The sequence below is a fragment of the Balaenoptera borealis genome (genome assembly GCF_965194805.1).
Source record: "Balaenoptera borealis genome assembly, chromosome: 12".
Taxonomy (NCBI): domain Eukaryota; kingdom Metazoa; phylum Chordata; class Mammalia; order Artiodactyla; family Balaenopteridae; genus Balaenoptera; species Balaenoptera borealis.
The window spans coordinates 97556364-97584362 of NC_138869.1; the positions used below are offsets into that span (position 1 = coordinate 97556364).

General features: G+C 56.8%; 2 protein-coding genes across 12 annotated transcripts in view; one reads left to right on the plus strand and one right to left on the minus strand.

The window, feature by feature from the left end:
- Window positions 1–5461, plus strand: part of DTNBP1 (dystrobrevin binding protein 1) — a 119203-nt gene extending 113742 nt beyond the window's left edge. For both annotated transcript variants that reach the window (XM_082345438.1, XM_082345437.1), the window contains 2 exons: window positions 1711–1854; window positions 3160–5461. In XM_082345438.1, the coding sequence (XP_082201564.1) occupies window positions 1711–1854; window positions 3160–3377 (362 nt within the window). In that variant the 3' untranslated portion in view covers window positions 3378–5461. The remainder of the gene's footprint in view (window positions 1–1710; window positions 1855–3159) is intronic.
- Window positions 4175–27999, minus strand: part of JARID2 (jumonji and AT-rich interaction domain containing 2) — a 243013-nt gene continuing 219188 nt past the window's right edge. For 5 of the 10 annotated variants that reach the window (XM_082345419.1, XM_082345421.1, XM_082345415.1 and 2 more), the window contains 12 exons: window positions 26967–27999; window positions 23346–23848; window positions 20919–21011; window positions 18234–18352; window positions 18076–18146; window positions 17293–17407; window positions 14815–14920; window positions 13710–13892; window positions 13137–13267; window positions 12358–12541; window positions 9334–9441; window positions 4175–6142 (listed from right to left, as the gene is read on the minus strand). In XM_082345419.1, coding sequence (XP_082201545.1) covers window positions 5984–6142; window positions 9334–9441; window positions 12358–12541; window positions 13137–13267; window positions 13710–13892; window positions 14815–14920; window positions 17293–17407; window positions 18076–18146; window positions 18234–18352; window positions 20919–21011; window positions 23346–23848; window positions 26967–27999 — 2805 coding nt within the window. In that variant the 3' untranslated portion in view covers window positions 4175–5983. Of the gene's footprint in view, window positions 6735–7248; window positions 7787–9333; window positions 9442–12357; window positions 12542–13136; window positions 13268–13709; window positions 13893–14814; window positions 14921–17292; window positions 17408–18075; window positions 18147–18233; window positions 18353–20918; window positions 21012–23345; window positions 23849–26966 lie in introns of those variants that run through there. The other 5 variants (XR_014232297.1, XM_082345417.1, XR_014232298.1 and 2 more) reach the window with 5 other exon arrangements.

Sequence of the window (27999 nt, forward strand, 5' to 3'; positions counted from 1 at the left end):
CTTGTGCCCAGAGACAATCAGATTCCCACCTTCCTGCCAGACAAACAGGGATCTGGCTCTCGTCAAGCCGCCTCTCCTGTCATTATCGTCCAGTCCTTCAATTCAGCTGGAGTAAATTCCCCAAATTTGATACTATTATGATTATTTTACTCCGAGTTTTATATATACTCACAGACTTACATGTCTCTTCCGTGCACTTCGGCCTCCCTACCGGGACCCATGCCCTCTTCCCTCCTCCTGTGGTCCGACCTTTGCTGAGAGCAGGCGTAGGGGGGAGTCATATCTCACACTTGATCTTAAGAGATGACATTTACCTCACCTCTTTGAATCTGTTATTCCACTGTCTTTCTGACTCCTGTTGCTGAGCTGTCGGTCTAAGTATTTCCTGATCTTTCCTAATCTGCGCTTTCTCTTTGATGTTCATCATTTCGCTGCAGTGGATTAGGTGAGGATTTCTTTCATCTGTCTTGCTTGGCATGTATTTTGTTCCTAAATCCTGGATGTCTGATCTTTCAGCAAATCTGGAAGGTAACCAGCCTCTTTGAATATTGCTGGTCCCTACTGTCTCCATTCTCATTTTGGAACTGTGAATATGTAAACTTTTGCATTTTCCATTTCTCTTAAGCTCTTTCATACTTCCCACTTATTTCTTTGCTGTGTAGTGGAGAATTTGTCTTCTCATTCACTAATTTTCTATTTGGCTGTCACCTCTTTAACTTGTGCCCGAAGTTTTAAATTTCAGTGATTTTTCCTAATTTGGAAGTTATTTGGCTTTTTTTCAAATGCCTGATCTGATTTTTGACACCTTGTTCATTGTTTGATTCAATCTCTTCTTTCTTTAAAATATTTAAAGCCACTTTGAACTCTCGGGAAAAGATGCTAACAGTCTTTGTTTCTGCTGACCCTCACTCATAGTGACACGTGTACTGTAAATTCCGGATCGGATTGGATTTTGTGTTGAGTTTACATTCCTGTGAGACCCTGGGTTAAGGGTGTGTCAACATCCAGAAATTTCTATTTGCTTGTGACAGGCAGCATCATGCGTAGGACTATTTGAGCTGCCTGGCTTGTAGTTTTCTGGACCAGAGGCAGTTGAAATACGAACGCCAGACCCTGGAGGCCCCTCACTGTGCCCAGGCTCAGACTTCTAGTGCTATGGCGTCCTTCTGCTGGTGGGCTGATTGTTTTTCTAGTCTGTGCTTTCACTGCACGGAGCTCTTGGTTGCAACTCGCCAGCTTGTAGATGTCCAAACTTTGCTGTTAAGATGAAGACTAGAGAAATGTCACAAGGACAGGGAAGACCCCAAGTGGAATTGTAGTAAAGCTGGGGGCAACCACAGCCAGAGGTGTCTGGCAGGAATGTCAGCCTCTTTGAGTCAGTGCCCACCTCCGAGGCCAAGAATTGTCTGATGCAGAAAGGGTTACCTTCAGCACTTGCAAGCAAGAGGGCTGGGGGTGAAAAGGAAAACTGCTGTGGCAGGTTAAGAGGTTAATAGTAACCAAGGTTAAGCTAGGATGGATTTAAAGTACCAAACGGGGACATGTCAGTAATACACTGCTCCAAAGTCTATTTTAAAAGTCTGGAGTAGCGGGAGATATTTTACACCTAGGAAACACAGTGTGCTTTTAGCGTAACACAGTGGAAGCTCACCTTTTAAAGTGTTATGAAATGACAGAAGGTCTAAGCTCTCCCTGTGCTGGTCTCCCCAGAGCCCATGGGCAGCTTGTCATCCATGGAGGTGAATGTGGACGCGCTGGAGCAGATGGACCTGGTGGACATCTGCGACCAGGAGGCCCTGGACGTCTTCCTGAACTCCGGCGGCGAGGACGACACCGTGCTGCCCCCTGCCTCAGGTCGGGCGACACGCCTGCACACGCCGAGTCACACCTCGTTCCACGACTTCCCTCCACATGGAGAACCGCACAGGGCTGTTCGGTTGCACACGGCGTGCACAGCTCTTCTCATTCCACTAACCCGTTCCACACGCACTCTGGCCTCACAGAAGTGGACAAACGAAACACTGGCTGTTGTGGTCGTGAATTTCTCAAAGACTCTCAGTGCTTTACCCAGATACCTTCAGGGAACAGGGAGCTTTCTTGAATTGTGTTCTTTCTCCTCTGGCTCGGAAGTTAGAGTGGGGTTTTTCTGGTTAAGCACTAGAATTTTGGGGAGGTGGGAGCTCTCCGGTGTGGCTTCCCCCTCCCCCATTCGGCAGGTATTTTTTTGATCTCTGCTGTGGGCAAGGGCCAAGGTTTGTGTTTAGCACTCGGCTTGTATTTTAAAAATTAGTTGCAACCCTGTGGGCACGTTACCTCCATTTAATGCCTTCCCGAAATTTTCATGTTCATTCGGCACATATTTACTGAGGCTTCGGCCCTATAGCTGGACTCAATTTATTTTAAATTTCGGACCATTCCTTCTGGGTGGGTGGTCTTCGTAGACGTAATTACAGAGAACGAGTTTAAGTTTCTTCCACGTACAAAAGGGCGAAAGGCCAGCCCTTCAGCAGCACCTGCCCCTTAGCTGGTGGTCCCACTCCATGGGCTGCCGTCCTCACAATTCAGGACCGGGGCTTCCTGTCTACGCGTGTCCCTAAGGTCTCCACAAAGCAGCTCCGTCCGTCTCCCCTTCCCGGGAACTGCGTGAGCAGTGCTGCCCCAGGGAGGGAGGCCCTTGTCCCGCCAAGAAGGCCGGCCACTTCCCAGGGTCAGGAAGAGACTCGGCTTTGATTCCTTTAAGAGGATCCACAAGGGGTTTTCTTTTAACGTCCATTTCTTTGAATTATTTCAAAGGATATAAAGAGGTAAATCTAGATTATCAAAGTTACGAAGAGTGCTCCTCAAAGAAATGCAGTGTTCGCGGTTCGGCCTTGAGCACAGTGCTTTATTGGATAGTGGGAAGGGTTCGGGATCTTTCCATGTGTCACAGGTGCCAGAAGGGTCAGCTCGGGCCCTGGGCTGCCTCTGGCGTCACCTAGCTCAGCATTTTCTGGGGGCAGTTCCGGCACTGCCATGGGGCCTGGTTCTGCAGCCTGCACGTCACAGGAACAGAGAACTTACACCCGTTTTATGTTCTATGCGAGTTCAAATGATCATCTTCAGGGGCAGTTCTCAGATGCAGTACTTTTATGACAAGCTCGCTTCTGCTTTATTTTGCAGGACCTGAAGCAAGCCCCGGTCAGGATGCAGTTACTCTTCAGGTTCCAAATCCCTCCCGCTCCCGAGCCACACGGCCTTCCTCATCCTTAGCCTGCACCGACCCGGCTGCCCAGGACCCCAGCGAGGGTGGGGAGTCCCCCGTGGTCCAGTCTGACGAGGAGGGGGTGGAGGTGGACACCGCCCTTGCCACCTTACACACTGATGACAGTGACTCCTAAGCCCGGGCGCCCGTGCTCCGGCCACCTTCAGGGGACAACACAGCTGTGCCCAGAGGCCCGCGATGAAGGCAGGTGGATTTAGGGAGGCTCTCGATTTTTACCCAGTTGCCAATAATGTGTGAGAAACTGACTGAAACAACAGCTACAATAAAGTTTGAGGACCGCAAACACAGCCGGCTTGTACAGAAGGGCTGCTAAATACACACGTTCTGCAGGCCTCAGAGTGCAGGCTGGGCCAGGAAATTAGGTGTCCACCCGGCTCGGCACTGAATGGCAAAGCCCTTTACAGGCAGGAAACTGTGCTTCCTCTCGGCTCTAACCAAGTTTGGGTTTTCTTCTGATCATTACAAAATTATGACGTCCAACATGCACGGCCTACCTTAATAGAGCACACACCCGGGCCCAGAGGAAGAGAGAGAAACCGAAGCCAAGCCCACACACCAGCCCGCTCCTGACGGGACCCTGCTCCCCCAGGGACGTGTTTTCCCCTCTCCCCGCTCGCTCACAGCCCAGGGACGAGGGGCAGGCTGGCGCGAGGAGGGGCGGCTGCGGCCCTACACCCTCGTGGCCACGCTGCCTGCTGGTGTCCAGGGGCCCCGCGGAAAATGAGAGGCAAACGGCAACCGTTTGGGTTTTGTTCAGAGGGCATCCAGGCAACCGCCAGCGGAGGGGAAGTGAGATTAAAGATTAAAATTCGGCGTTCCCTCCACTCCCTGGCCAATGGGACAGACCCCCTCAGCCCATTTATCAGAAAACATCTCATTTCATTCACTCATCTTCCACAAGACAGACAAGTGTCCAAAAAACTTTGTTTTTATTATTAAACCTTGTAGTACAAACCTGAAAAGTAAACAAAAAACTGGCAATAAACAACATGAAGTCTTCCCTCCCGGGGGAGGGGTGCAGAGCAGCGCTAATAAATTAAACGTCAGACCGTAAGCCGTAGGCAGAAGTTCACTGTCCAAAAGAGGGCAAGAACACAGCAAGGCCATGAAAACCGGACAAGCACATTGGAAAACACGACTCTGCTCATGTCATTGTTAAATATTCCAACACAGTTCAGTCTTCTGCAAACGACAACCGACAAAGTGTCACAGGACGCTCCTGACAGCCCCACCGGCGAGCTCAGTGCAACACGGGCAGCTGTGGGATCAGTGAATCCAATTATGAAACAAAGAACAGCTTGTGAAAACAGTTTCCCTTTTTTATTCCACACATACTGTACACACAACCGGAGAAGGGCAACAGCTACTCCATTATTATTTTTTTTGTTGTTGTTCAGTGATGTAAGCAGCACTTATAAATGTTACAAGAAAAACCCTGTAAGCATCCAATCCAACCGATGAAGAAACTGAAGTGTAAGGCTTTTCTTCATCTCGTCTTCTCACCCCCTCCCCTCCCCCACCCAGAAAAAGGCTCAAGTATTTAAAACAATTTACAGGCGTATGTACAAAAGGGACGGGATTTTTTTTTCTTTTTGTTACAACATGAAGAGAAAAAAATAGACCAGATGAGCGCAGATGCATTTTCACATTCAAAAAGAACGGCAGACCTCCTAGTGGCTCTAGATGTGATCACCAACAAAACGAGTTTAAAAAGAAAGATTAATGCTGACCTGTGAAGGTGTAAAACAAGCTGTGAGATGAAGATGGAATGTTAGAAAGATTGCACATCCATGACAAAGAAGCACTTAACGGCTTCAATCACTTTTTTCCTTTTTTTTTTCTAAGGATGCTATTGAAGGGTTTTTTGATAAAGTAGCCAACAGCACCAAAAAATAACAGAATGGATTTCCTAATGAAATCAGGCACAGGTTTCCCTCACGTGACCCCCTCCAAGGCAGGCAGTCTTTTTCTTCTCTTTCCTTTTTTTCCTTAAACAGATGCATAGTGATGTGCTGGTAAAGAGAACCTAGTCACTCCGACTTCCTCATTTTGCCTATGGTTAGGAAACAACGTCCACCTTCAGCTGCCATAACCGCCCAAAGAAACACAATGGGGATTCTCCGGTTTTAACAATTACAAACTCATCCTGCACATGACAGAAGAAAAGACAGCCAAAGTAAAGCCATTTCTTTCAAGTTTTGTGTGTGTGTGTGTGTGTGTGTGTGTGTGTGTGTGTGTGTGTGTGTGTCTCCTATCCCTTTTCCTCTCTAGAAAAAATCTGCTCACATTACTGACGGTTTTAAAATTTGTTCTCCAAACTTCACCCTCTTCAAAAATGGGTTAAAAAGCCTTTTTTCCCCCAACAATTACAAAAGAAAAAAAAACAAAAAAACAAAAAAAACAAACAAAAGAAAACACAAACAAAAGTCAAACAAAAAGGCTTTTGTCAGCCACAAGGGGCAATACAAATTAATAGCCCCTCAAGGGTTTTAAAACAGTGAATATACGGCAGTTTCAAAAATCTGACTGCAGTATCTAGGTATTCTAAGTACAAAAAAAGTTCAACAGTTTAATGCTAAAACAAAATTAGTTCTCTAAAACCAGAAGAAAATCTTCTTCAGAGCTAGTGCAAAGACAGCTTGTATCCTACAGCCAGTACTCCAAACTAGAATATAATAATTACAGAAAAATATCTATCCCCGGCCCCCGGTGCTGGCGTCTTCACGAGGAGGAGGCGGCGAGCCGGGAGGGCGGCACGTCCACCGTCGCTCTCTTGCGGGGCCCTCTTTTTGGTGTGGGTTTACTGAGACAGTTTTCAATGCTGCCGTTTTTACCAGATACCTTGCCACAGATCTGATTGACCAGGCTGATAATTTGTTCCTGTTTCGGGTTGAAAGGAAGACACAGGATTAGCCAACGGAAGAGCGTCGCCAGGACCCCCCAGGGAGTCACCTTCATCAAACCACGTCAGAGCGGCACCGAGGGGGCGTGGGGGGGCTGGGTGGCCTTGGAAATCCGCCCCGAGGTTCCCAGGTGCAGCGGCCTGGGAGCTGGTTAGGACAACAACTTCCCGAGACCGAGGTCCCCTGGCCAGGCACCTAAACGAAATACTCCTTCTCGGGGAGAAACCTGCCTTTTCTCATCTGGAAGCCAAGGATACAGTACACCAAGTCCCTTCCTGATGGGCAGCTTCCTAATCCCACTTCCCCCTCCAGGGAGCCCAGGAGCGCCCCCTGGTGGCTGTAAAGTCCAAACGTTCACAAGCTGAAAGCCCTGAAATACCTGCAGCCCCAAAACCAGAGTAAGCGTGGAGCTGTTTCCTTAGAGCTGCTTTCCCGTCTGGTCTGTACCTTCACCCGTGTCCACGAGGTCCCTCGCCGCCGAGACAACACAGCAGCAGGCTTCCTGCTGCCGCCACCTGGGCACCTCCTCGGGGCCGAGGCCGCCCGGGGCCCCAGCAGGAAGGGGAGGGCTGGGAAGTGAGGGGAGACTCAGGCCTGAGGGCCCAGGGCCTCTCACCTGGCTCCCTGCATGGTGACAAATGCCTGGGGGCTGCTTGTTGCTCTCTCTGGCTACTCTGGAGCCTACTTAACCTGCTCTTGCAGATGAATACAAACACGTGTCTATAAACGTTTCTTATTCCCTCTTCAGCGAAGGGGAGAGAACAAACGGAACAAGAGAACCATCTATCTGTTGGCGTCAAAAATACATGTGTAACTTTAACACAACTTGCAAGAAACCACGGGGAGGAGTATTAAAATGGCCCCTGTTCTGCCATACACTCCAGAGCACCTGCTGGAGCCAGGGACGGACGGACCAGGAGGACACGGGGACAGGAGGCCACTCCTTCACTCAAGCCTGAGGGTCAGCCTAGTCCGGGCCCAGGCCTGCTCCCAGGCACTGCAAACATCGTTGGGCCACTTAAAGCACTTACGATACACATGCTAATGAAGAACAAACAGATGAGCTTCATTAAAGCCCAGTTACCTGCAGCTAAAGCCACCTGGGCAGCAGGGGGTCCGAGGAGGCAGCCGCCTGCCTGCACCTGTGTGACCGAACGGCTGGACAGAGGGGTCTGACTGCTGGGCACCGGGGCTCAGACCAGAGCTGTGCTCTCAAAAGCCATTTCTGAGATCCAACCCAGAGCTGGAAATTCCCCAATAAAAAAAAAAAAAAAAAAAAAATACAGTTCAACTCAATAGGGAACTGACTTGTGATTTTCATTTACTAAAACAGACCACTGGCAAAGTAGGAGGCTTACAAAACCTTTTCTCTTCCCTATGCGTGAGAACCAATGATTAAGCTTCAGACCAACAGACCCTACATATGTGATTCTTTTCCAGGATTTTGGTCACATCAAGACACCTAGCTCCAAGATGGGCTGGAGGTGGAAACTAACCCACGTTTTGTCGAGCTTCAGAATCATCTCGAGAAGCCCCAGCGCCGCCGGCTGTACCCTGCGAGTTGCCAGAGATGCTCTGACTCAGACACGAGGGTTTATTTTTAACCGTGCTCTGACATTTGCTGTTCAAGTGAAGAAGCAGGGAGGGGAAAGTGGTTATTGCCTTCGCTGAACATGCTCTTTGAAAACAAAGAAGATGCAAAGAGATCTGTTTTCAGCTTTCCAATCTTACAATTTAGCCAAAGGCTTCTGATCAGGTCCGACCACAGCCTGAGACCCCACGGGCGCCCCCATCGCCTCCCGGGGCACCCGGCCCGGCCCTGCCCTGCCCGGGGCTGCCGTGTGTGATGGCCGGATGAGGCCGCCTTACGTGAGACTGGCCACCCCAGGTTTGGGGGGCAGTGGGGATGGGGGAGCCGGCAGGTTGCACCCTCAGAGAGGGGCTCACGGCCGGACACCACAGGGAGGAGGACGCTTCTCTGGAAGAGGGCGGGCCAGGAGGGGCCACGGGGTCCCCAGAGCAGTCTCCCAAGGTGACCCCCCCCCCCAAAAAAGGACTCTGGGTCAGTCAAGGAGTAAAAGGGCCACGTGTCTCCGGAGCTGCGAGCTTGTACCTGGAAAGGCAATCGCAGAGCAGCCTGGAAGCACGTAAAACACACGTGACGAGACAAGACAGGCTGCTCTGGAAGTGGAGCCCTGGGTGCTCCATGCCGGCTGGAGCAGTGCCCTCCGCATGGGGGCACCTAATGGGCAGCAGAGGCCAGCCAACACAGAAAGCACCTCGCATGGAACTGCCCCTGGGGACGGCTGCGGTTTTCAGAGAGGGCGGAACTGGGATTTATTCAGAAGGTGAAACCTTAGGGAGCAAAAAGTGAAAGGCTCCGTGTCTGCCGAGGCCCCGGGGTGAGGGCAAGGGCGCGGGCACTCTCAGGGCCGCCCCCTCGGGCACCGCCCGCAGCTCAGCAAGTGGCCGCAGGCTCTGAAGTTCACCACGCGCTGACCCACAGCAGAACCGCTGGCAGCTGCGGGGAGGGACGCCGACACGGGCAGACGGGCACGGCGGTTGGCACTTTGTGTCCCAGAGACCCCGCGGGGCCAGGGCCAGGAAGGCTCCTCAGGCCGAGTCCCGGGGCACCAGGGTCGGGCTGCTCTGAGGACACGGAGACCAGATGGACGCAGCCGCGAGGCCCCTGAAGCGGCCCTCGGGCTGGAGGGAAGGGGAGCCCTGGCTTGGCCCTGCCAATTTCGGTCTCGGTCTGTCCCGCGCTGTCCCCTCAGGATCTGGGCCCCGACTGGAGGTGATGGCACAGTCCCCCCTCCAGATAGTGCAGCAGGCACACCCCGAAACCAAACTCCTTATGAACCGAGCCACTGAGGCCAGGAGGGAAAGCAGAGCGGAGCGCGCTGTGCACGGGCTCGCTGCGGCACGACAAAGCGCGGCCAAGGACACAGATCCCTGCAGCCTCAGCTGCTGGTTTCTCCAGGCCAGTGGAACTCAAGCCGGACCTGCCCACTCCCCCATCCTGGCGCAGGGAGCTACCTTCCCACCACGTCAGGCTCCGTCCGGCCAGAAGGCGCCTGGAACCAGGCCGGCTGCACGCGGTCACGACAAGAGCTGTGACACGGACCACGCGGGCAGGGGACCGCTGCCACCCCACGAGGCACTGACCTCGTCGTAGCGGTACATGAGCTTCAGGCCGCGGCAGGACTTCTGCTTCTCCACGTGGCGCAGGGCGCACTCCAGGCAGAAGACCACGTTCTCGTTCTCCTGCACGACCTGCGGGACGAGAGGCACCCGAGGCTGAGGGGACTCGGGGGTGGGAGACAGGGGGGTGTCCCGGGAGCAGAGTGTGGGAGGCCTCCGCCCAGGCCAGGGGTGTCCGTGACCCAGAGACACGGGATACTGACGAGAACACCAACAAGTCACCGGGACCAGGATCGTCCGCCAGGAAACAAGTGACCATCTCTGAGCTGCACCCAAAGGCCTCGAGGGCCCTCTTGGCTCCTGTGCACTTTCCCGCCAGAGAGTCTGAGCGCGGCAGGCTGGTGGACAGGGGCTGAGGGTCCTGAGGGCTCCTGAGACTTCTGGTTCAGAAACTCCCCTGGTACAAAAGGTGCCAGAATGGCCACACCCTGGACACTTCTGCGACAACGCATGTTTCTCCTGCTCGTGGGCGGCTCGGTTGGTCCAGCTGGTTTACACCACCTCGGGAGGCAGCACCTCTGTCCTCCCTCCAGCCAGCACGGTTCCTGATCCTTGCCAGCGAGCCTGAATCTCCGGCCTGCAGCTGCCCTGAGGATGCGCTGGCACCAGGGATGGGCCGAGGCCCCACAGATGCTCAGAGCTGTGTGTGGGGGGGGTGGGGGGGGGGCCATCCCTCACCCCAACCCTGACTCCCTGTCCTGGTCTCACTCAGTGTAAACAATGCGAAAATGCTGCCTTGACACACCAGATGCGAGAGCATCACAGGTCTTTTCATAAGGATTCAAGGGAAAGACCTAGGTTTCTTATCTTCATTGTTTCTAAGCAAAGACAAGAAAACAAGCTGGGGACTTCCCCGGTGGCACAGTGGTCGGGAATCTGCCTGCCGGTGCAGGGGACACGGGTTCAGGCCCTGGTCCGGGAAGATCCCACATGCCGCGGAGCAACTAAGCCCGTGCGCCACAACTACTGAAGCCCATGCACCTAGAGCCCATGCTCCGCAACAAGAGAAGCCGCCACAATGAAAAGCCCGCGCACCGCAACGAAGAGTAGTCCCCGCTCACCGCAACTAGAGAAAGCTCGAGCGCAGCAACAGAGACCCAATGCAGCCAAAAATAAATAAAAACTAAATAAATTTATAAAAAAAGAAACAAAAAAAACAAGCTGTAGGAATAAGGAAATGACACTTATTGGCACCAACGCATCACCCGGGGCTGAGGACAGGATCAGACATAAATACGAAACAGTGAACAAAAACATATAAACCCCTTAGTACCTAAGCGATGAAAAGCATATATAAATAAAACCTCAATTTTTACCTATGTATTCAGGATATGTGCTTTTTAAAATAACATTCTGGCTAAGAAATCCTGGTGACAACTCTCAGGGTACAGCTTTTGGAGGGACAGCATAAAAATGAGCCCACACCCTGCTGTTTTTTGAGCCCACGGGAAGGGACCAGGGCCACATGAGGTCACAACAGTCACCCAGGCTCATGGGAAATACACGATGATTGTTTCCCACGAGAATAACTCCATTCTAATGCAAGAGGAACGAACACAGAACTATGCGGCTTTTATGAGTGACGTTCACAAAACATTTTTAAGATCTGGGGAAATTCTTATGACTTGTTTGTTTTAAAGACAGCATGGTTCTTGATTGTATCCTTTAAAAAGCCTCTGGGAAAAGAAAGCTAGATAGAAGAAAATATGTAAAGTGGGATGCGTGGTTGTTATGGACTGAATTATTACCCCTTTCCCAAATTCAGACATTGAAGTCCTAATCCTCAGTAACTCCGGAGGTGACTTATTTGGAGAGAGAGCCTTCAAAGACATAATCAGGGAAACTGAGGTCGTAAGGGTGGGTTCTAGTCCAATATGACTTACGTCCTTTTAACAACAAGAGATTAACACACACAAGCACACAGAGGAAAGGCCCTGTGAGGCCACAGGGCAAAGCGACCGTCTACGATCCAAGGAGAGGCCTCAGAGGAAGCCAACCCTGGTGACACCTTGATCTTGGACTTCCAGCCTCTAGAACTATGAAAAAAGGGACTTCGTTGCTTGAGGCAGCAGTCGGTGGTGCTCTGATACGGCAGCCCTAGCCAACTATTACAGTATTCCTCCCATTATTTCTCAGTGCTCTGATGTCTCACGTGTGACAAAGGGCATCTGGCTCAGCGGGAGTGGCCACGTAGTCCCCTCTTCTCTGCAGGGCGGCCAGAGGGGTGCCGGGGACGCAGGGCGAGGGGGTGAGACAGCATCACAGTCACGCGGCACATGGCCAGGAGGCCAAGAGTCAGACCTGGGACGCGCTTGCCGCTCTGGGCCTCGGTGGCCACGTGGGGCCGGTGGGGACGCACGAGTGGGACATCGCGCTGGGCGTGGGGCGGGCACTTACTACCTACGCTTCTCTCTCGGGAGGGGGATTCTGCACAGGCACAGGCAGGGAGAGAGGGCAATGGCACCGGCTGAGGCCACAGCAGCGGGGGGCGTTCCTGCATCTACAGAGACCTGTGTCAGCGCAGCTGCCCACGGGAGGCGAGAGGTGGGTCTGCACCATCCAGCTGGCCGTCCAGCAAGGCTTGTGGATGGGGTCCCCTCTGGCCTGGGATGGGGTCGGCATGGGGACGCTAAGGATATAACATAGCCCCAGGCTGGGCTGGATCAGCCCCTCAAGGAGGCTGCAGGAGCGACCAAGAAAGAAGGCAGACGGGCTGGACTGCAGCAGCTCAGGGGGCTGCCTTCCAGCCAGGACCAGACACAGGGAGCTGGAGACAGGAGGTGCTGCTTCAACCAGACAGATTTCAGAGTCCACAGGGCAACAAGATCAGTCACATGGCTGAAGAGAAGCTAAAAGAGACACGGAAAGAGACGGGGCCCCCACGTCTCCGCAGGGCAGCTGCGTGAGGGAGGGTGGGCAGGGGCCAGAGAAGGCAGAGCCGGGGGCCAGGGGGACGGAGCGGCGGCCCCGAGGCAGGCGGGGGCTCACCATGGACAGGTAGCACAGGTGCTGACAGATCTGACACCGCCTCTCCGAGGTCTCCAGCTGCAGCCACTTCCGAGGCTTCTTCTTCCCATCGGGCGCCGCACTGCTGCCCTCGTGGCTGCCGTAGCGGGCGGAGGAGTGGAGGCCGGCCTCGAACAGCTGCCGCCGCTGCCGCAGCTCCGTGTCCCTGTCCAGACACACGAGGCTCAGGGCGCCGCGCGGCTGGGCCGCGGGACCTCGGGGCCCAGCCTCCCCACCTGGGGCCTGCGTCCAAAGTCCAAAGGCCAGACTACCCCCAAGGGCTCTCGGATGGCCGGACCCTGCCTGCGGTGAACCCGGGGCAAAGCGCCCAGTGCCAGCCGGGGTGCCCCCGCGCCCGGGCCAAGGACGGACGTGACTAACTATCTGCCGACGTCGGAATCAGAGGATCAACAAGCGCGTGAAGATCGTGTGCTGTCCACCAGCTCCGCTGAGCCTCTGCAGGTCACGTGGGAAGCCAGGCCAACGGTCCCTTCAATTCCTGCCCTGTCTGTTCCTTCCCAGGGCCCTTCCTTGCTCGTGAGGGGCACCGAGGACCCGTGAGGCCAGGGGCTCAGGAGCCGCCTCCTGTCCGTTTCCACAAAGAGGGTCCACCTCCTGCAGCATCGGCACCCCGAAGTCTTCACCCGCTGGCCAAGCCCCAGGCGGGCCCTGCAGCTCCGAGCCAGTGGCTGGCGGTTTCCCACAGAGGACGGGCCGCACCCCCATCCCGCCTGGCCTGGGCCCCGGGGGTCCTGTGTTACCTGAGCTCGTCCAGAAGGGCTGAGATGGTACTGAGAGTGGGACCGTTTTCCTTTTTCGCTTCCGCTTGTGCGATCTGGTAGAGTAACTTCTCCATGGAGAACGGCTTAGCTATGTGGCGACGCTTCATCTCCTGCAAGGGGCAGTCACGTCCCTTTAGGGCAGATTTTCAATGCTAGGCAGCTGTCAAGGGCTTTCTTTACTGGGGAGGGGTCGCTATCCGAATTTTCAAATGTTGAATTCCATCTGGATTCAAAGCAATTGAAAACTGTACGACAATCGTGTCTCCCTGGAGAAAGACACCAGGCACCAGGTACTCGTGGCTCCGCCAGCCGAGGACAGTGTTTGCCTTACACACCTTCAGTACTGACCTCCCAGTACTGACCGACCTCCCAGTACCGCAGTGGGTCAGTAACAGAGCTCGACGACTTTCACGATATAGTCAACCTCTAACAGCTCTCCCTCCCTAAAAAAAACTCTCAGCCAACTCAGGTTTCCAAGAGTCACTTTGAAATTAAACATTATCTACACATAGACACACGCACAGGGACGCATGCACAGGGCCGCCTGCCTACCTTGGCCGTCTCGAAGCCCATACTCGTCCACTGGGTGGTGGCGAAGTGCACGGTCTCAGAGACGCTGTAGCCGCAACACACTTTGGACACAAAGGATCCCGGGAAGCAGACGACGAACTGGCCGCTCTGCTGCACTGTCCTGTGCACCTCGATCCCCTCCCTGCACAGCACCTCCGGGGAGATCTGTGGAGACCAGGGCTGAGCCGCACGCCCACCAAGGGCCGCCCTCCCGGGTGCCTCCCTCCCACCAGCCGGAGCTCTTTTCGCGACAGCCTGCCGGCACACCTGCCCTCCAGACGGGGCATCGGGACCTAAGCCTGCTCCCGACACAGATTACATTTTGTATGAAAGACGTTTTCTTTCTCCTTTAGAAAATAAAGAGACGTAACTCCTAAACAAAGGAGGAGGAAGTTCTAAACTGATACAGGCCCAAGAGTGACGACGATTCAGGCAAAGGCGTGGCCGCTGTGAGCGCCCCGTGTCCCCACGGGCACTGCCCGGGTTGGACCGGGATCCGTGTGCACAGCACGGGGGCTGCGGGCCCCCCGGAGGGGCTGCTGCTCACCTTCTCCGAGCCAAACCCAGAGTGAGGCGGGACCAGGAGCGAAAGGAGACCCAGGCAGGGTCAGCGGAGGCCAGAAAAGCCTTGAGCTCAGGTTGTCAGAACACAATTCTAGGCTAAAGAGGTTCCCGGCAGCTCAGCAGGTTCATGACTGTCTGAAAATAGGGTGAGCAGCCGCTGTGCTCATCCCTGAGTGATCCTGACCAGAGGCCCAGGTGGCCCAGTCGTCCAGATGCCCAGCCCACCCCAGTCGCCATTTACGAAAAAACAAAAAACAGAAAACCACCAGGCCCGGAAACAGAGTCAAAGGTCCCCACGTGCATGAGCCCCGTGTCCTGGGCCATCAATCAGAGGAACGCACTTTAGTTTGGTTTTCATAAGAGAGAACATTTTGCTTATGCTGGATCCCTGGAGGATTTATTTTTCATTGTCCTCTTTACCTTCGAGGGGCAGGTCGACAAAGAGGGTGAGCTAATAAAACAACTGCGTCGGCCACGCCACCTGACACAACCCCAGTCTCCACCACCGTCTTGGCCCCCGTACCATGACGTTGCTCTCGAGCATCTGCAGGCCGGGGGTGCCATTGGCTTGCAGCAGGGTGTGCACCACGTCCTCGAGCTTGTTCTCCTCCTCAGCAGGAATGCAATACCTGGGTGGTTTGAAATCAGGGCGGAAGGAGTTGACAAGGACCCTCCGCCCAGGAGCCCGTCCTCCACGCTCCCTCAGAGATGAGCAGACAGCATCCTGGAAACTGGCCCTGGGCGCAGGAGGGGAGGTGGGCGCGCTCGTAGGCGTCCCCAGGGTCTCCTCCCAGGGCAACTCGGCCGCTTCTGCCCTGTGGCCAGCCTGCGGCCACTCCAGCAGACAAACATGCATCTTTTATGCAGATCTGACCTATGTGTGAGCCAAAAAGCCTTCAAACCAAAAGCAGATGTTTAAAAGCCCCTATAAATCAGATCCAGACATATCTGCACACTCAACAGCCTCTCGTGAGCCTCCCAAGCTGCGACTTATCGCTGGGCTGGCACCTGACGCTTTTCTGTTGCAGACAGAGGACGCTGCAGGACTAGGATTCGGTGTACACAAGAGACGCACAGGACAACCAACCCCGCCAGGGCCCGCGTCAGGGGAAGGGAGCGGCTGCACAGGGGCCGGGGCTCAGACAACACGGACCCCGCTGGCTGGAGCCAAGGAGCCCGGGAAGACGGTGGGGGAGAACGCGGCCCAAACGCAACCAGAAGGACCTTGGACCCTCAGTGTGATCCCAGGGAGCAAGAGAATGGGAATTGCTACTTATGTCCCAGGAGGACCCAGCAGGGACACACCTGCCACCTACAACTCCCGAGATCCTAGTGCCGGTGGTCGGCACGCAAGGCAGGCACGTGCGGCCTCCTCAAGGCCCCTCCTCTGGGACCTCCCAGCCCCACAGTCCACAGGCTTCAGTGGGACATCTGAACCCCCGGAGCCGTGTGACAGGTCTTCAGGCTGCCCAGGCCTGGTGGGGAGGGCACGCACCTGTGCTGAATCCCTGGAGGTGAGGGATCAAGTCCTGACTTCTGCTGAGTGAGAGGATGCACTCACCACATCCAAGGCTCTTTTCTTTTAAGCGCTTGTTATTTCAATGCCAACATATTCTGTTACGGATTTGTGATTTAAACCCAGGGTTTCTAACCTCAATCACATGTTTTAAGAAAAACCACACACCATGAAGTTCTCTGATCCTATCCGGCCGCCTCTCTCCTCCCCATCAGTGAGGTTCCAGGGATTAGTCTTCACACCGCCCACAGAACCTCGGGTTTCCCTGCCTCTCACTCAACGGCCAAGCAGAACAACGACCACCGGGGCCACGAACTTTCACCCCATCACCCTGCGGGGTGTGGGCCACGTCACTCCACTTTCCGATGAGGAACCAGGGTCCGGTGGGCCCGTCACAGGCCTGCGTGGGACCCTGTGACTCTGAACTCAGCCCGGCCGGCGCTGCCCGGCGGCGTGTCCGTGGGGAACGGCGCTGAGGGCTCAGTGGCTCCTGGAGGAGGGCCCGCACGCCCCCAGCGTCCACGCACCGGCCGCCCTGCGCGGGACCGTCCGGCTGTCCACCCGCAGCTCTGCCCGAGACCCCAGCCCCACCGCAGAAGGTCAAGCACAGGGCCTGCCCGCCTCTACACCGACCGCCACTTGCGCCGACGCAGCCGGAAGGCAGGGCGAGTCGTGATGGCCAGACTGCTGCCGACACTGGCTCCTTGGAGGGAGAACATTAGTTCTAAGACTTTGTTTGTTTTAATAAACGATGCTAATCACCCCATTAGGACCATAAACCCAGTTAGTGTGGGATGGATGCGGTGCCGGCAGCCCGTGAGACGACAAGACATCTGATTATTTGCAGTGATTTCCCATCTGCCGTCGTAAACAAAGGAGCTGAAGAGCCAGCTCGGATCAGGGCTGGTGAGCCTGACGGTTAAGGATCACGCCTGGGAACCGGGCAGAAGGCTTCCTGGGAAACAGACAAACTCGTGCACCTCCCACGGCAGGAACTCCACTTCCAGTAAGAGGTACTCTCTCTCTGCAGTCGGTGGACTGGGAGACACCGGCCACGAAGAGAGGCTGAAAACCACCACTCACGCGAGGCCACGGAGAGAACAGTTCACACCGCGCGAGGCGGCGGCTGACGAGACGGGTGCCACTCCCGGCCGGCTTCCTGCCGCGCTCTCACTGTTTCTGACCCTGCTATGAAGCGAACTCTTGGAAATCAACAACCACCAGGGGAAAACCTCACAGAAGAAAAGCCCCTTGTCAGCAGGCAACTGAGAAAAGGAAAATGGCCAATAAGCCTAAGAACAGATGCTCAACCTTGCTCATCACCTGAGCAAATTAAAATATTCTCCAGCAGCTCGACTTCCAGCACAGCTCCCCAGGCTGATATGACAGGGAACACGGGACAAACACGCAAAGTCAGTCCTCCAAGGCTGTCAGCCATCAGTGAGTGCGAGGTGGCATCAGGAGGCCTGGGGCCAGTGTACTCACCAAATGCAGTCAGCACCAGTGTGTAAGTAGTCAATGTAGGGAAGGTGGTTTTGGTCTCGAGACCAGCATGAGGTAGAAAAGACCATGCCAATATTTAGCCAGGGAATTGTCACTCCTAGAACAAAGGGGACAAGGCAGGATGAAGACCAATGTCTCAGGGTGACAGCAAGAGAAATTGCATCTTCTCCCCAAACAAGAAAAAAGGAAGAAATGGGATTCAAAACCAGACAAAACCCAGTGAGAAGAAGGTACTTGCTCTTTCCTGCTTCTTATACAGAAACCAAGATCACATGACACTGTTACAAAACAGTAGTGGAAGAACATCTTAACTAGTGACTTAAGGCAGGAAGCAAGATGCCCAAGGAACACGACCACGACTGTTGTTGACTGGCCCCCAGGCAGGAAGCAGGGCCCCTTTGTTCGGGGTAACCCCTCCCCCGCAGCGTGGGGGTCACCCACGCCAGTCACCTCCTCCAGGGGCCCCTTCTTCCCACAACACCCAGGACAACTGGTTTCTCTCCCGGCTGTGAGGCAGTAGCCCCACGGAGTCGGAACGTTCGCTCTGAAATTGGCCAAGGCGGAAAGCTGGCCATTACGCATCTGCCCAGCTTCTAGATCTGTGATTTGGTTTACCTTTCCGCATTTTTACTGACTTCAGTCATGATGCGAACCCCTCTCTCTTCTAACAATCCCAGTTCTCTCTACGCGCCGGGCGCCGCAGTCCCCTCCCCTCCAGCTCTCGACGGGGCGAGCTGGGTCCACAGCCACCCGAGGCAGGCTTACCAGGCACAGCACCAAGGTGACGCAGGATGGAGCCCGTGTTGTTGGGGAGGACGGTGAGGTTCCATCCGTGTCTGCAGAGGGAAGCACAGGGGCGTCACGGACGGGCGCGGGGGGCACCGTCCAGGCCCCAGGACACGGGCAGGAGCGTCCGACGTTACCTTGAAAACGGTTCTGATTTTCCCACCGGGAAGCCGCTGCCATGGGTGTTGGTGTCCACCTTGCCGCAGTGCACGGCCACGTGGCAGTCCTTCTCCTCCACGAGCCTCCAGTACTCTTGCTGCGGGGAGAGGGAGGGCCGTCAGCACCGCCTTGCTGCCCGCGGCCGCAGGGCCCAGCTCAACTCGACGCCGCGAGGCGAAGGGACTGTCTTCGTCCTGAACGACGGCCACTAGGGAGCAGGGGGACAGGGCCGCAGACAGACGACCGCACGCCCACGGTCACGGCAGCCACGTCCGTAGTGGACGGATGGATAAACACAAGGTACAACGTCCACGGAATACGAGTCAGCCTCAAAACAGAGGGCAACTCTGACACGCGCGACGACACGGATGAACCTTGAGGACTTCACGCTAAGTGGAATAAGCCAGTCTCAGAAGGACAAATACCGTGATGCCACTCCTGTGAGGTACTCAGGACAGTCAAAGTCGGAGAGGAAGAAGAGCGGCGGTGTCACGGGCTGCGCGGAGGGAGGACGGGGGCTCAGTGTTTAATAGGAACCGACTTTCAGTTTGGGAAGATGGAAAAGTTCTGGAAATGGATGGTGGTGACGGTCACACAACAACATGAATGGACTTCAGTGCCACTGAACTGCACTTAAAAATGGCTAAAAGGGTAAATGTTACACATATTTTACCACAATTAAAAATCATTTATACGAAATGGAGGGAGAAAGCGATAACAGCAACTGGCCTGAAGACGTGCGGCCACCGTCCGTAGGTGCCATGACCACAGCCCCGGGCAGGCGTCTCAGCAGACACGCTGCACACCCCCAGTGAGAGGGCTGCACGTGAGGGTCGGACCCCCAGGCTGTGACCCAAGCCAGCGAAACAGATGGGGGAGGGGTGGGCATGACCTAAACGCCTGTGGGGCAAGAGGGGGTCGGGATGGGCTTTGCTAATGGGTGAGAGGGGTTCAGTTTCCCCCCTCACTGCGTCTTCACTCATCATCCCAGAAGCACAGCACCACCCGCCCCTGCTTCCTGGAACCCACTTAAAGGAGGAAGCCTCACCCACGGGCCCCCCGTGTCGGCCACCGCCCCGCCGTGTGGCTTCTGCAACGAGACCAGCCCGGGGGCGGCCAGACGCCCCGCGTCAAGAAGGAAGTCGACAGCATTAAATGCCCGGGTTCCTCAAACAGACGTCCTCACAGGCAGGGGATGACGGAGCAGCAGTCTGTCTGAGGGGACGGGTTCGGGCCAGTCCTGCCTAGACTCACACCAACCTCTGCTGGGTGAAAGAGGCGGGGGAGGAAGGGGGCCGTCCGCTACGGGGGGGCCACTCGGGCTGGTGACACCGGCCAAGGAGAGGGCCCAGCCTCTTTGCAGGATCTAGAAGTCAGCCAGACTTAAAGTGTGGAGTTGAGCAAATCTTCCCTTTGTGTTTACATATTATACAACTATTAAAGCGAAACCTGGGCTTCCAGAGAGAATTAATTCCTGAGTAGGAAGCGACGCACAGTGACAACCCTAACCTTAGGGGACTCCCGACCAGGACCTGTGCTGTGAAGCAAAGGCGTCTTTTTCCAGCTCCGACGATCAGCCCCAGAGTCGTGTTCCTTTCCTCTGACGTTTCTCCCACAAATGGCACAGGCACTCGGGAAGCAACTGTGACGGCCACGTGTCCCAGAATCAGGGCCCCACTGGCATCGCAGTAGATGGAACATGGCTTTGGCAGGGCCAAAGGTCAGGCCACTGTGTGGTGTTCACAGATACCGCCCAGGGTACAGACCCGGGGCCTAAAAGGAATGACGGTGATGCCAAAATCGAACACGGAATTCACCAACCTGGGAGACCAGGCCTGAGCACCAGGGCGGGACCTCCTGGGCTTCTGACGGCTACCATCAGAGGTGGGGTCCCACGCGGCACAGATGCAGGGGACCAGGCGTCCTGGTGACCCAGACTGTCCTGGAAGTCCCACTCCTGGGAAACCCGATCAAATCAGGGCCCGAGCGCCCTGGTGGTCGGCATGGTTTTACCGAGAGGAAGAAGCACATATCTTTGAAGAAAAAGACGTGCTCTGAAACCAGCTGTTCACCAAAAGCCGGGCTGCGGTCTGCAACCCCTCACGCTCCGCCAGCAGCCGCCCTGAACCAGCGAGGGAAGTCGGGCCTCTCCCTGGACAGGCCCACCTACGTCAGCATCTGGGAGCCCCCGGCGGCTCAGCTGGGTGCTGCCCTGGGTGCCAACCCCCGGCCGCGCCTCACGCCGAACCCCCGCTCGCTGGCCTGGGCGCAGACGCGCTTGCACCTCTCCAACCTCATGCAACTCAGAAGCACAAAACTGGCAACCTGCCAACCCCATTAAATGAAAAACAGGAGAGAGGAAAAAGCACAACTGTGGTTTCAAGGGGTTCCAAACATTCTCTTGCGTAACAGGCACCCTGAGGACAGGCCTCGGCTCCAGGGAAGTCAGGGCGAAGGTGGGGAGGCTCGCTCTCTCCATCACACCTTTGCTACCCCTGCACAAGCTGGGACCAACACGAGCTGAAACTTCTGGCCACCCCCAGAGCCCAGACGATGGGCTGAGCGCTCACGACCCCTCCGCGCGCCCCCCCGCCCCAGGAGGCCCAGGGGCTCCATCCCTGGCCCCGGGCGGAACGGGGGCCGGGACCGCCCAGCTCACGCACCTCGATTTCAGCTGGTGCGGGCTCCTTGCTGAAGCACATGTTCATGATATTTCTTGCTGTTCGGTAGAAAGTCGTTAAAGAAACAGACCTTCCCTGAAAAGAAAACAAAAACAAGAGTCAAGCGTAAGGAACAAAGCAGAGCCAGGACCCCAAAGCAGGCCACCTCGTCATGGGCCCCTGTGTGACGCGTCCCTGTGACCGGGGCCGGGCCACGTCTTGAGTTGACATGAGCAGAGGTGGTGGAAAAACACTCCCCGAGAAAGACCCTCGGTGCCAACAAAGGAGGCGGAAGACCCCTGGCCATCCAGCGCCGGGCCAGACCCCCGCCAGCCAGCAGAACGGGGTCCCACAGGAGCCCCGGGTGCGCTGCCGAGCTGCCCCGCTTCAAAGCTGCTTTCACTCCCTGGAGCAACGAGTGCACTGTGGCAAGAGGCGGGGCTCCTCCGGTTGCCCCACGTGAGGGCAGGAGAAAGGCTGCGGCCAGGGGGAAACCAACAGCATCAAGACAGACACCGGCCGCACCTCGGGACCAGGGACCCTGGGAAAGAAACTTGGGTGACGCCTACACCCACCCTGAGGGTCCTCACGTGAGAACCAGCCAGATGAGCAGCTGGCCTCGTAGATGTGCAGGGGACAGAGGGATGCGGCCCTTCTCTCGCCACAGAGCCACTCCCTGTCCCCCACGCCTCCCTGGGACAGCACGCAGGCTCTTCAGATTATCCAGCGTCCCCTCCCCACCCCTGCACACCACCCCTTCCTGGGAATGTTAACAAGGACAAGCTCACTGGGATGACACATGGCATCACGGATGTGCTTGGTTCTAAAGGCAAGCCCTCCACTCCTCCCTGACCAGGCATGCTCACCCCTTGGCTGTGGAAGTACTTACTGAGCACCTACTGTGTACAGGCCTAGTTCTAAGGGCTGCAGATAGAGCAGTGCTCAAAACAGACAACGTCCCTGGCCTCGGGGCGGCCTGGGGAACTCTGGCTCACACAAAACAGCTGGGAGGTGGCACTGAGCGCGATGAACCAGAAGCAGAGGGGCAGGGCTGCAAGGCAGGTGGTCAGGGAGGGTCCCCCTCACGAGGCGGTGCTGGAGCATCCCCGTGACCAGAGCTGCAGGTCTAGGAAGGGGGCAGACCCTTCCTGCCTTTGGGAGGGCCGTCAGAGCAGTCAGCTCGCAGACCCTGCCCTGTGCTTTTGCTCTTCAGCTCCGTAAAGAGGGTTCTACCTAAAAGAGAAACTGCTGTACAAGTCCAAACTTCTCCTGACCTGCCATTCATTACAAAATAAAATCCTAACTGCTAGGAGGGACCTGATTTTGTGTCAGCTAAAGCAGGGTGCCTGTAATTCAAGACAATGACACCCAGCACACAACAGTCAATGCCCCCAGGTGCTGAGGGGGCTCAGAACCTGGAGCCTCGAGCTGCCGGCCCCTCGGCGCACAGAGGTGCCATGGAGCACTGTCACGGCCACCAGACTGCAGCCACAGCTGAGGAGACCCAACCCTGGCTGGCTCCAGTAACCGGAAAAGCTCTAGGCAAGCAGGCATCTCTCTCCAGAAAGGAGGGCAGGACTCACGCCTAGGAGAGAATGAGAAGCGAGGCAGAGGGTGGCCAGAGGTGCGACCTCGGAGTGGGGACTCAAAGGGAACAGGCCAAACTCAGGGCAGAACCGCAGATGCCCGACGCGTCCGCAGACCACGGACAGGCTCGTGCGGTGGGAGCGTGACCACCAAGGGCTCCACGGGGCCCCTACCCCGAGCCTACGGAGCAGATCGCTGCCGGAGCGGCGCAGGGGCAGCGCCCAGTCTGTGCCCCCTGCCAGCCCGGGTCCCCACCGCCCTGTGGACACGGAGCCGGGCCGCCAAGTGGGAAGACACCAGGACGCCACCGCGCGCCCCCGAGGAGGGAGCCTCCTCGGAATGGCTGGGCGGTTACGGGATGCGGCAGAAGCAGGGCGCCTCCCCTCCCCCTCCCCAGGAGACCCACGATGGCGGACACAAAGGAGCCGGCAGAGCCGAGCTGGGCAGGCTGGGTGGCAGTGGGGGGACGTCCATCGGGAGCTACAGAGGGCCTGGTCCCTGTGTGTACGAGAGGCCCTGGCCCCGACGGGCAGCCACTCCAGGATGAGGGGCTGTGGCTCCCAGGCTGCATCCCTGGCACGTGGGCACACATATGCGCGCGCACACACAGACCCATTTAATGGAGAGGAAGCCCAAGGCCACGGCGGGCAAGCGGCTCCCCTGGCTGGGCGCCCAGTAACCTCGTCCGGACACCCAGCCCCCTGCAGACCGCAGACACCTCTCTTTACGAGGAACGTACCCAGAGCCGACTGTCAGGGGTCTCGGGAGCCTGACACAGCCGAGCCCCCGGCCCCTGCATGTGCACCCGAGGCCTCATACCCAGGCCCCGCACGGGGGCCCTACCTTATATATACACTTGTGGAAGTCGCTGAGGATGCCTTTGTCCTCCTCCTCCTCCTTCACCACCTCCTTTTCCTGAGCAAAGAGTCGCCGCCGCCCCGTCTTGAGCTGTGCGGGGCCCACCTCCTTCAGCTTGCTGCGGAAGCCGTTCCTGTGGGCAACGCCGTTGATGAGCCCGTTCTTGGGCTCGAAGCGGGGCAGCGGGTGGAAGCGGTTGTAGTCCTGCTCCGTGTGGCCCTCCAGGGGCCCCTTGCGCCTCTCCAGGCTCTCCTTCTCCATCAGCACCTCCTTCTCCAGGCGCCGGTGCTCCTCGGGGGACAGGGAGTCATAGGAGAGCAGGTACTGGCAGTAGGCCTCCTGGAGCTTGGCCAGCCGGTCCTGGGCGGTTTTGGGGATGCGCAGCATGTCTGCTAGTTTGTTCCATTTTTTGAGGTCAGTCACTTGCTGCATGCCGCCCATCTCGTTAATCAGCCGGAAAAAGCAGGCCAGGTCGAGCTCACAGCCTCCTGGGACGGTGAGGGGAGGAAACAGAGGGACAGTCGGTGAAGAGGCCCGTGAACAAGACCGTCCTCCATCACCCAGGAGTCCACGGGTGCCCGGTGCCCACTGCATGCCAGAGATGCCACCAGGCCCTGGGGCCAGAGCAGCCAACAGAACAATCTAGTCTACAGAGAGGCGGGGTTTAGACCATCGTGGGCACTAGGACAATAAATAGAGCAGGACAGGCTGAGGGGCGGCTGTCTTAGGAGGGTGGTCAGGGCAGGTCGCCCCGAGGAGAGGACACTTAGGCAGAGGGCTGAATGGAAGGAGAGATGGCCGAGCAGATCCGTGAGGAGGAGGAGTCCAGCGTGCCCTGGAGCACGGGCAGGGTGCACACCTCTCACCCCCCAGGAGGCAGGGTGATGGAACAGGGCATCCCGGCTGGGGCTGGCAAGGCTTGGGGAGTGCCACCCGGCCACACCCACGAGCCAGCGTCACCTGGAACAGCCGCGATGTCGGGAAGTGTACACACGTAGCATGTGTTGTCATTCCTGACCCCCCCAACACCCCCAGCGCGCACGCACACGCGCACGCACACGCGCACGCACACAGACACAGTAACTTATTTTCGATCCCCCCCAGGATTTCCGGGCAGCAGGCAGCACCCACCTCGGGGCAGACGGTAGTCTGTCCCTCAGCTCCTCCCATCACCACTCACACAGAGGGCTGCTTATCTCAGAAGGTGTATGGGCTGGTTTTCACTACGCCCCTTGATCACACTGTACAAAGCATGTCAAAACTCAGATACGTTTGAATGCCCGCCAAGTGACTCTCTCAGTGGGACCTGGAAAATCAACCACCGTTTGGCCAATAAAGGGGGAAAAAATCTTCCAGAATAACCATCTACTGGCTGTTAGGAGGTAAATACACCACAAAATGGTAGGTGAGCAAAGTAAACATTAAGAACGTTTAGATCTTTAAAGGGTGGGGATAGATTTATATAAAATAAATGAACGGAAAAGCAGCGGAACTCCTGAGAGCAGCGCGTGCACGCTGGGCGAGCCGGGCACACAGGACCACCTCGGCCAGGGCAAGGGCGAGCAGCAGCCCGAGTCCATCTACCGTGCTGGGTGGGACGCTGGGGCTAGTTGTGGTCACTGTGGTCCGCGCGGCAGTGGGGGTCACGTCGAGGAGGAAACTCGCCCCAACCCTGGCTGGGAGGGGCCTAAAGCCCAAGATTCCAAGATGCACTCCAGGCCCTGCTCTCAGTCGGGGCATCTCCTGGGGCTGCCCGCACGCCGCCCGGACTTGCCGAGGTGAAGAGGGATGCGAGTCACCCCAAGGGGCTCAGGCCACAGGCTGACCAGAAGGGAGGCAATCACTGTTATTCAACAGCACTGAGAAAACTGACCCAGTACTTGCAAATCCATTATTTCACTCCTCACCTGCTATCACCAACCCGTTCTCAGGACCACGAGGATGGTACGTGACAAAGTGCCACCCTCCCAAAGAAGGAGCAGCCGCTCTGTGGATTCTGGGAAATTCCTCCAAAACTACCAGGTCTCTCGCACTGTGAGGAGGCCGAGCTCAGAGCCACAGCCCCAGGCCTCTGCAGGTAACGGGCCGGCTCAGCTCCTCTTCTGGAAGCTGACGACGCTTTACAGCTGGGGTAACAGCAACGGGTGTGAACACACACACCACAGTGTCAGGTCCTCGCGGCTTCTGGTGCCACGCGAGTCAAGGTTAAGGAAACCTACTCTGAATGGAAGATCGCTGGCTGCCCTCAGGACGTCACCTGAGCACACCGCCTGTCCCCAGAAGACCTACCGCACCCCCCCAGCAGCCTGGGGGACCAAAGACGTCCTACTGCAGCCACGACTTGGTGAGGTTCTTGGTCACCCACGCAGCCAGCGCCAAGCTCCCAAGAGGCTGGCACCTCCTCAGCCTGTTCCCACAGCCCTGTGTCACCTTCCACCACATCCCTGACAGTGGACCACAAACCAAGAATTCTTTCAATGTAAGTGATTCTCACCTGCTGAGAGTAATAATGAAACCTCCATCTTACAAGGAGCCCTATCTTACTGCCAACTCTTGATATCTAAATGACCGATAATATCTCCTCTGCTCCCTGCCTTTAAAAAGTTGTCCTCTCCAACTGGAGGAAGGACATGCCCTATTCCTGTCGAGGGTCTGGAGCCAGAAGGGAAGCATGTGACTCACCTGGCAGACCCAAAAGGAACCCCATCTGCAGAACCGGCGCGTCCCTGACAGAGTGAGTTAATCCTGGAGGCGCAATAAGCAGGAGAGGAAGAGGGAAATGTGGATTCCAAGAGCCATCCGTGGTCTCTGCCTGGGGGCCAAGGGTCTTCACAACAGCTGGGTGTATGTTCACAAAAGCAGGCACCAAGGAGAGCTTTGCTTCACTGACAGCCAGAGCTGTGCCTGCTCTCAGAAGTGTTCCTGGACCTGTGGGCTCCACGAGGGCCCAGTAATCGCCAGAAAAACTGAGATGCAAGGACAGATGAGCAGACAGAGATAAATGGGCTGAAATGTACCCCACCTACAAAGAGTCATATGTTGAAGTCCTAACCTCAGGGCTGCAGAGTGTGACTGTATTTAGAGACAGGGTCTTTAAAGAGGTAATTAAAGTAAAACGAGGTCATCATGATGGGTCCTAACCCAATGTGACTGGTGTCCTTGTAGCAAGAGGAAGGGACATCAGGAACGTGCGCACAGAGCAAAGACCGCGTGAGGACACAGGAGAAGGCGGCCGTCCACAAGCCAAGGGGAGAGGCCTCAGGAGAAACCAACCCTGCCAACACCTTGCTTTCAGATTTCCAGCCTCCAGACTTGAGAAATAACTTCCTGCAGGTCAAGCCTCCCAGCCTGCAGAGCTCAGGTAAGGCAGCCCCCGGCGGACGAATGCATGGGGGCAGCGTTCCTGCCCCTCTCACTGGACGCCACTCTGGCCTCAGCAAGGCGGCCCGCAGATCGGGGCAGCAGGGGTCGCCTAGTGTGAGAGCTGGGGGCACAGGACCAGCCCTCCTCCTCCCACAGCACCCCGCACCTGCAGAAAGGGGGGCCTCAGACTCCTCCCGGGCCCAGAAGGGCCCGGAGAAGCTGAAGCTGGGGCGGGGGCCTTACCTATGAGCGGGAGCTCGTCCATGGCGATGCCCTGAGACCTGAGGTGCTTCCTGATGCAGGCCAGCCGCTGCACATTGGGGCCCCAGCGCCGGCCCAGCTTGTGGACGTGCTGGATCTGCGTGACGAAGCGCATCTCGTCGTTGAGCTTGCACTCGGGCCGCCAGTCCGGGGGCGGGATCACCCTGCACATGCCGTACTTCTCCACCTGAGGGCGCACCGACTCGATGTAGACGAGCGGGTCGTGGAACTCCTTGGCCGACGGCCGCAAGACGGGGATCTCGTCCATGGCCGCCCACCCGGCCCTGCCGGCCCCCTTCTCGGCCTTGGCCGCCGCCTCGTGCGGCCGGGGCAGGGGCTCCGATTGCGAGGTAGAACGATTTTCACAGGGGACGCCGTCCGGCTTGCCGTGTGCTTGTCTGCCCGGCGGGCCCTTGCCGGCCGTCACCCGCTTCGGCCGGTTCCTCTCCAGGCTCCGCTCAGGCACCTCCTTCCTCCCGTGGCCGCCAGGCGGCACCTTCTCGGCGGGGGCCGGGGCCGCCTTTCTGCCGGGACCCTCGGCAGCACCCGCCGCCCCCTTCATCTTCTTGGGGGGCGACTGCGGCTTGTCGGCCGGGGGCGCCTCTTCCAGCCTCCGCTTGGAGTTCCGCAGACCCTCCCGCAGCTGCCGGCCCCCCCCCTCCTTAGTGCATGACTTTGGGTTCAACCTGCCACTGACCTTGAGGCCATTGACGGTGTGCCCGGTGGACTTGGACGCCCCCCCGAGGGATAGCACCTGTTTTCGGGTTTTTGCATTGCTACTTTCAGTTTTCCCTGAGATTGTGTGGTTGACAGCTGAACTGGGCTTGTGGTGATTAGGTTTGGTTTCCTTGACCAGTTCTCTCTTGGCTTTGGTGTATGTGACAGTCCCCTTCGTCACCGTTGCAGTGTACTTCACAGTTTTGGACGGTGAAGGTCTGACTTCGCGCATCTTTTTGGCACTGGCTGCACTTGTACCCAGAGATGACATTCGAGTGACTCCGCCGACCTTAGAAAC